Here is an 8,561-nt window from a genome sequence, read left to right as displayed (position 1 = left end):
ATGATTCTTGTCTGTTGGGAGCAAAGGAGGAACCTGTGTGACTTTATAGAGACACAAAGTCTGCCAAGGGAGGAGGTTTGGGTGGATTGTTGGGTCAACAAAATGTTGGACTTCAACATAGACAATCATTGTTCTGGAGGGCAATAACAAATAAGGAGGGCTTGATCCTGAGCTAAGAAATAGTCTGGCACATAACCATCTGCAAAACCACAAACTGTCATTTTAACTCTTAGGTTTTTGGATGGATTGATTTTGTCATCCCCTGACAGAGCCAAGTTAACTACTTCCCCCTTCTAAAGCTAAAGCAGCTGGCTTTAGCTTCATATTTACCATAAAAATCTAAGAATGGTATGCTATCTTATATAACTCTTGGCAAGAAAGTGTATTTCCCAATATGTCAAACTCTTCCTTCAAGTTTCTGAGACACAAAAATACTATCTGAACAATTTTCTCATCTTTCGTTTGTCTGTCTCACTCAAGCTCAATAGACAATAAGGCTGTGTTTTCACTCAGGTTGGTAAAAAAACATTCTCACTTCAATTTGGGCCCTTCAGCACAACCCACTAAGATCTCTTTTCAAGGTGAAACAGCTAAAACCGAGATGAAGGCTCAAAAAGCATCTACATGTTAAACAGCGATTAAAATTGCATAGATTTCACACTTTAAGGCAGAAAATATTCAAATGCAGCGTACTGTGATTGAAAGAACCTGTGATTGGAGTTGTTTGGCCCTCTCTTCTGCACACTCTCTGCAAGTGCCTAGACCTCCACTTCCTCTCACATTAACATGCTTCTATCATTAACCCCCATGCCCCACCTACTGCATAATAGCTAGAGCAGGATGCAGGGAGGAGAAAATAAGAATGTGTTTCCTTTCTTCTTTTTTTTTTTTTTTTTTTCTTGTGGAGCATCTTGAATGAATGATTGATGTGAGGGGAGCAAGATCAGAAAGATATAATCACGGTCTAACGAACGCAGAGCCTTAAGAAATATATATACTGGAGGAATGCCATAAATTTATAAACACACCATATATTAATATATAAGTAGTCCATTGAATATTCAAAAAGACGGAAATAACATAATCTATGCACCTCTGTGTGCAATGCATGCTTTGTATTCATTCTTTGTGTACAAGAAGAAGGTAATAAAAGCTTGCAAGTTAAAACCTAGACTCTCTATAGTCTGTTCATCTATACCTCACAAGTTTCCCCCTCCATAAATTATAGGAAACCAAGATTAAACACAGTCATGTTCATTGTCACTGGCTAAACAAATTGCCATTCTCTTTGAGTGACATATGTTTTGTGTGAAGATGTGCAACGGCGGAACGGGGAGATAACTTCATTTCCAAAGCTTTGAGCACAGATGAGGGAGAGACAGTTAGTCCGTGTTCAGTATATGAGCACCTTTCACGGGACAAATGGAATGTCAATCAAGCAGCGGTACACAGATGCCTTCTCCCCGGTGGGGCTGGAGATGCTTTCTGGTGATGCAGCTCTGTTGTTCCAGCCTTACTCTGGGTGCACTGGGAATATTTTGTCCTTTTACCCCCCCCACATCCCCTCGCTCCATTTCAGATCCCCTGACTATTAAGAATTTCTTCTGCTCCCCAAGTTTGCTTCTTTAGGCTTTCCCTCCTCAGCACTTCCATTTCTCTATGTTGGTTCCATTGCATGTAAAGGTTCATATTCAACTCTCCTTATTTCTTTTTCCACTCCATAACTTCTCATGGTTTTCCCATTTTGACTCTCTTCTCTATTTCCTCCAATTTAAGGGACAATAAGAAAATAATTGGGATGGGGAGGGGGATGGAGTAGGTTTACTGTGTATTTGATTTTATAAAAAAGCAAGACCTTTTCGAAACATTATCAATATTTTCTTTGGACCTTCTCCTTGACTTAAAAACAATACCTTCCTCTGCAATATCGCAAAATAAGATATTTATGTTTACAGAATGAGCTTTATGGCTACTGATGGACTTGAGCGCTGCAATATTTTTCACCAAACCCAGACACAACTTAATTAAAAACTTATATAAATTAGATCAGATGATGCTACAGCCTGAAATGTATGAGATCATATTGCTTGTGCTTGAGTCGCATGGCTGTGTCTGTTTCTTCCAGACAGCATCCAAAGAGCACGATAAGTCAAACAGTCTTTGTGATGTAACAATTTAATCTTGAATAAATCATTCATTTGAATAAAAAATGAATCAAGAATATGTATGGGATGAGGAAAAAGTTAAAAGATCCTCCCCAGCTCTCCCCCAAAAATAAACAAACAAACAAACAAACCCCAAAATCTTCCCCCTCAGCTGATCCCATCCCTCCCCTAATAATTTGTGTGCAGTTCCTGACTCCTTTTCTCTCTGTCTCATGTCATTCTACCCCTTTCCTTCCCTAAAACTATTTACTTCTGCTGTTTTTGCACAAATTTATCCAAAGATTTTTGATACCACAATCCCCTCTAACATTTTCTCTATCCCTTTTATACTTGCTCTAGTCTTCCTCCTCTCCTACCTATAAAAAAACCAGAGGTGGGTTGAGAGGAAACGAGTCAAGTGTTTCCACTTCACCAGGACGGCTTAAGACTTTGTTATTAAAAACATGACAAGCCATTCAGTTGGTAAAGGTGCTTACTCAAGGGAATGCAGAAAGTGTTTATTCTTTGATTAATTTGCTTGGAGGAGACCTGAAATTTCCCCACTCATGAATATGTGGATGACAGGGAGATTTCTCCGTGGTGACAAGTTATCTAAACTACAGGGCAAAACGATTATGCTAATATCAGGTTGTAGTCATCAATCATCTTGTGTCAATGTGGTGTCAACGCATGACGTTCCTGATCCCCCCTCTGGCCATAGCAGTGTGTGTGTGTGTGTGTGTGTGTGTGTGTGTGTGTGTGTGTGTGTGTGTGTGTGTGTGTGTGTGTGTGTGTTTGTTTGGAAAGGAGAATTGATCACATTCTCATTACGCCTGGGGACTGTTGGGGGGTTGCACTTGCGCTTGTGTGGAGCTGTTCTCCTGGATAAGAGCTGAAAGAAAACTGGGAGGGAATTAATTAGGTGAGTTTCTTCTTCTTGATGTGAACACCGGGCTACGCGCTCAGAGTCCGGGCTGACGTCAGAGAGACGCGCCTTAAAACCAAAGAGCGCATCACGGAGAGATGCATGGTTTGATCACACACACTCGCTTTGGACTGTATGATAGCAAGGGCACTGTCAAGGCTGCAGTAGCTTAGTGAATGAAGAGAAACTGCAAGGGAGGAGCCAGGAAGTTACTTTAAAAGTCAGTTCATCGTGGTGCGTAAAATGAGAGTTGTGCGTAAATGTATGCGTGCCTCTAGTTGGATACGGTGGTAGATAATATTCAAATTTTAAAAGCTGGAAAGTTGGCTGGCGGACTAGCTCTGAGCTAGTGTCAGAGGGAAAAGTCTACCTTTGGCACGGATGCTGTTGGATGTCTGCGCTCCTGATTTTGCCTCTTTGATCTCATTTGAGCCATGGCTTACTCTCAGCTGGGATACTCCTACTCCACCACACCGCAGGTACGGTACATATGTTAAGCATGTTTTTCGTCATTTACCTTATTGAATCATAACTGTCATTCAAGTGATTGAAAACCTGAGCTAAGTAAGGGGAATGGTATATAGACGTATGCACCCACATAATAGCCATTCACACGCCATTCGACTCTTGATTTATTTACAAAATATGACACCTAGAGTAGCATAGTTTCATTTCTTTTCCGTGCATGTTTCATATTTTTTTCAATAATTAACTGAAATTATAATGTCTCAAAGTCCTAGAAAGCAAGCGTGAACATTTAAGACAACAGCAAACTGTAAAGAGATTATTTTACAGTATAAACTAAAGGTTTTTTAAGTTTTGGATTGAAAGAAAATTAACAATTTCTTTTCCCAGTGTGGGACAAATTAAATTAATCTTACAATTCTCTCCGAAGTTTCTGATGACCTCCAGCTCCTTGGCCGGTTGTCTGGAGCCGGGAACGACTCCGTCCCACCCGGCGCTGCGCTCACCGGGCCACCAACTCACCCCTGGTTCCAGCATCGGTGTCTACAGCGGCCCTTATCCAAAGAGCCAAGGTTACTACAACACCTGCACCAGCGACGCCACCGCTCTCTATTCCAGAGTGAGTTTCACATGCCATTTATAGTTTATTATCATTGTCCTTGTGCATTCATTTAAAAATGCGCAATTGCGCAGAAGTTGTTACTGACGTGCGAGGGAAGAAAGGCAGAAAATGTTATTATTTTTTTAAGGATTTTTCCAGGTTCATGTGGTATTATTATCTGAGATAGAGAGGAAAAACACCTCACAACAGATAAAGTCACTTCTTGGCTAAAACCACTCTTGAGTACATTCCTTTGAAAATATGTTGGAATGTTTTAGAGTTTGATATTGATTAGACATAATGTATATTAATGTTACATATTTTCCATTTTGCAGGGGCCACTAGAACCCAAAGACAGAGCTGCCTCTGTGCATGTGGGGACATCTCAGACTCCTGCCTACTATCCCTATGAATATACATTTGGACAATATCCTTATGACAGATATGGGTAAGTTAAAGTTAGTGGTTAGGCTAATGACTGCTTTTATTGCCCTTAAACTACACATTATTTTCTAAAATCAAAACCGTAATATCTTAATTTCAGATATGCTCGTCCCATAGGACTGCTGACTCTCTGATGAAAATGTTACTAGTCTGTAGCACGCTCATAGTGACCATATCTTCTTTAATGTCTTTGCATGAATACATATTATATCCTAACAGTAATATCCCTACTGAGACTTAGTACTGGTACAGTGCGGTTATATTGTAGCCTACTTTATGGTATGGGTATGGGTAAAGCATCATTAAAAGGCTTTCAGGATTTCAGAAGTCAATAGTTACTCTTATTCCTCTAAATGACACAGGCCTTTCTTTATAGCAAATGTCTTTTACTTATTTCTGGAGAAACAGTAACATAATAATGAATGTCATTATTTTGTTCAGGTATTCCTCCTCTGATGGAGCTTCACGTCGTAAAAATGCCACCCGAGAGACAACGGGCACCCTGAAGGCCTGGCTGCAGGAGCACCAGAAGAACCCCTACCCCACTAAAGGAGAGAAGATAATGCTTGCTATCATCACCAGGATGACCCTTACACAAGTAAGTTGTTAGCAAAATATTTAAGATTTAAGGGCACTTGGGTTATTATAAGTTTAGTTGTCGGATAAAGGGTATTTGTCTTATTTTCCGTCTTTCTGTTTGCTTTTCTTACTTTCTTTCTTACCCTTTACACCTTAATATGTTTTTCCTTCAGTCCTTCTTTCTGCTCCCTATTTCCTTTCTTTCTTCCCTTCATTCCTGTATAACTTCCCTCCTTTTCCTTTTCCTATGCCAATGATTTTATTTTCCTTTTTGACTTCCATTCCTTCTCTCCCTCAGGTGTCTACATGGTTTGCGAATGCTCGCAGGAGGCTGAAGAAGGAGAACAAGGTGACGTGGTCACCGCGGGCTTGTAAAAGCTCTGACGACCGAGGCTGTGATGAAGACAGTGATGAGGCAGAGAAGCCACTTAAAACTGACAAAGATCTTCCTGGTAAGTGGGACCGAAATCCATTTGTGCTTGGTTTAAATCAGCTGTTTGTAGAAAGTTTCATTACCCTACACAGACTTAGAGTTATCTGTGTCATTCCTCAGATCAACAGTGTGCAGACCTGCAGAGTGATCTTGAAGACTTTGACCTGCTGGAGTCTGATGCTTCTGACTGTGAACCAAAGCCACAGTTTCTACCAGAGGACAATGAAGCAAACCCAAACACAAACATCCGACATGGGCATCTCACACACAACCCAGACCCACTACACGGGACAGAGAGATTGACTCCTGACTGCCCCAAACTCACATCGGTCCAAGACCAAAACAGCACCTTCTATCCTAATCCAGATGTCCGAAGCTCAGACGCCAAGCCGAAAATCTGGTCCATCGCTCACACTGCTGTGTCTTTGGATCCCAGCTTGCAGCCAGAATACCCTCCCTGTATGCTGTCATCGACCAGGTCCTCCTCTCCCGGGTATCCATCAAATATGGCACTAACCAAGGCAGACAGGCAACAGGATTCACCGGTCGACACTCTCAGAGAATGGGTGGACGGAGTTTTCCATGGCCCCCCTTTTCAACAGCCCAAACCAGCTGCGTTGTGGAAAGGCTTAAATGAAGCAGTGATAGACAGCAGAACGCCAGGACAATCCTTTGTTAGGTCTACGTCATCTTTGTAGTGCAACCAGGCACCATCAATGGTGTTTTTCAAAGACTGCTGGACTTAAAACATAAAGTCTATATTTTGTTGTTGTGACTTGGTAATTGACTGTTCACTAAGCTCTGCCCTCTCTTGGTTGCTGTTGCTATGGTGCCAGATTTATCACTCTGAATTTTTAGTAATTTTTTAAACAATGAATCCTTCATTTCAGACACGTACATTAAAGCAGGTTTGTCATTTCTAGCCAACAACCGTTGATTTCGCCATCTGTAATGACGACATTGGTAGCAGATTTTATTAGCTTTGGTTAGCTAGCTAATTAACATTAATGTTAATTAATTTATTAAAAAGATTGACTCCAGCTTACTTTTTAATGTTTCCAGCTGAGTCATTTTAAAATGAGAGTCCTGTAAAAGGGGTATTAACTATGCACTTAATGGCTACATGCATAATATCGTGATAAAAGACTGAGGCTAAAGCCTCATGTACCACGCAGGCAAAAAGTCAGCATCCCCACTAGTTATAAAAGACGTACAGGCTTCTAGGATTAAGACATATTTGGGAAACGTAATGCTGTCTTGGAACATTGGCTGGGGTTACTGGAGTGCAAATTTCCCCAAACCCAATAAAGGGCAGGACAGAGCTGCTAACGTTAGCCAAAACTCTGATAGCATGCTGGACCGAGGTTTCCACATGGTGGATGTGCTAGTCTTGAACAGAACTTTTTGTTAACGTAACATTGTAACCCCACAAATCCATATATGCTCTTTAATGATGTGCTCCTTGGCTTTGGAAGCAATGCTCGGTTACTGTTGGGAGAAAGCTAGTTGGTCGGATATTTTAGCGATTGCAGCAAAAGTTGGAGCTGGTAAATGCACTGTTTAATCCATTCCTTAAATGTTTCTCTTGTGTATTGGGTTTTGGAACAGCTTTAACAAAGACACAACCCTCCAAAGTCTTCAAATGCCGGACATCATTTTTTACTACTGTCCCATGTGCACCGTTTCATCAACATGTGGAGAAATCCAAAGCTTTGAAAGATCTGCTGTGCCTAGTTATGGTTACCAAGCTAGGATTGGACAATTGTTCAGGGTAGGGGTTTAGCAAACAGTCAATTAACAATGTATGATCCTACTTTGGCATTTTGATAAGCTCTAACTCTCATGGGCCCCATTAATGGTCAAATGTCTAAGAACTGCCACCACACACTTCCCTGCAGCAAGGTTGTACGGTTCTCACATGAAAAATATACAATATTGTACACTTGCACTATAGCCTGCACACGCACTGAACCACAAAAATAAAAGGTGTATTCCGTAGCATGGCAATTCTCTGAGTGTGCCCTTACATTATCTGTCCATTGTGCTGAAACCACTTGTGGTATCAGTTTAGATGATGTAAATCCAGTTCAGGAATAGTGGAATATACTTCCGCAGTCTTGAATGTGTGTGTGAGTGTTTGTATGCATGTGTGTGTGTTTTGAGGGAGTGAAAGGGGGGAAGTGGATGGTATTCAGCCGTGACTAATGGAAACACACAGAGGAGGGTGCTGCTAAATTGTTAAATCGATGCCACTTCCACCCCGGCTCCAGATATAGCTGCAATCAGTGATGCGTCCCTTTTCATTAGGCGGCTTTTGACTTTGTCAACCTGGGACTGCAAGAAATTCCACCACTCGCAAAATGCTTCATAAAACTTCTTAAGTAATTTTAACTAAGTATCATTCTGTGCTCATTGGCATATCTTCATCCGCTTCAGTGAATTTGAAATACAACCATTAAGAAGAATGAACCTCATAGAAATAAACAGAAATAATGCTTGCATCATTAGCCCTAAATGGTTTATAAAAAATACATTTTCATCAGCTTCAATTATTAAAGAAAACTTGACAAATTTGGCACTCACAGCATTAAAACCAACACTTCTTAAAACAAAGCACAACAAGAAAAAGTGAGAAGTTTTTTTTTCTTCACCGTCTTTCTCCTCCTGTTTTTCGATTTAGGAACAGTGATAAAGTATTTATCAGAACAGAGGAGGGATCTGCCCGGGCTTTGTATGGAATTAACCATTTCAGATTAAATAATTCAGGATGAATTCAACCGAGAATTTCATTCTCTTTCTGCCTCATGAATAAGTAAGATTTAAGATGATAAATAATGACATCTGACTTCTTATTTTTGTAAAGTTTTCTTTCTTCCACTCGCTGTCAGACAGGATCTCATTGTGGTAGGTTGCAAATATATTTTTTATATTTTTGCTCACTTTTTTTCCTTTTCTCTAAATTTAATGATA

General features: G+C 40.5%; 1 protein-coding gene across 1 annotated transcript; it reads left to right on the top strand.

Moving 5' to 3' along the window:
* Positions 1 to 3,116: 3,116 nt before the first annotated feature.
* On the top strand, positions 3,117 to 7,589 carry irx4b (iroquois homeobox 4b). The gene is made up of 6 exons (XM_044336709.1): positions 3,117 to 3,548; positions 3,965 to 4,153; positions 4,471 to 4,583; positions 5,021 to 5,177; positions 5,457 to 5,610; positions 5,712 to 7,589. Exons 1-6 carry the CDS (start codon positions 3,504 to 3,506, stop codon positions 6,287 to 6,289), a joined length of 1,236 nt encoding a protein of 411 aa, XP_044192644.1. The 5' UTR covers positions 3,117 to 3,503; the 3' UTR covers positions 6,290 to 7,589.
* Positions 7,590 to 8,561: the final 972 nt, after the last annotated feature.

The sequence above is a fragment of the Thunnus albacares genome, chromosome 19 (assembly GCF_914725855.1).
Source record: "Thunnus albacares chromosome 19, fThuAlb1.1, whole genome shotgun sequence".
NCBI classification, from domain to species: Eukaryota; Metazoa; Chordata; class Actinopteri; order Scombriformes; family Scombridae; genus Thunnus; species Thunnus albacares.
Note: the sequence above shows the minus strand (reverse complement) of the source record. Positions and strands in the feature narration are given on the sequence as shown.

Coding starts and splice junctions, on each gene's coding strand:
- irx4b (XM_044336709.1), top strand. CDS start 3,504: ATGGCTTACTCTCAGCTGGGATACTCCTACTCCACCACACCGCAG. Junction 4,584..5,020: donor TATCCTTATGACAGATATGG/GTAAGTTAAAGT, acceptor TATTTTGTTCAG/GTATTCCTCCTCTGATGGAG. Junction 5,611..5,711: donor AACTGACAAAGATCTTCCTG/GTAAGTGGGACC, acceptor GTCATTCCTCAG/ATCAACAGTGTGCAGACCTG.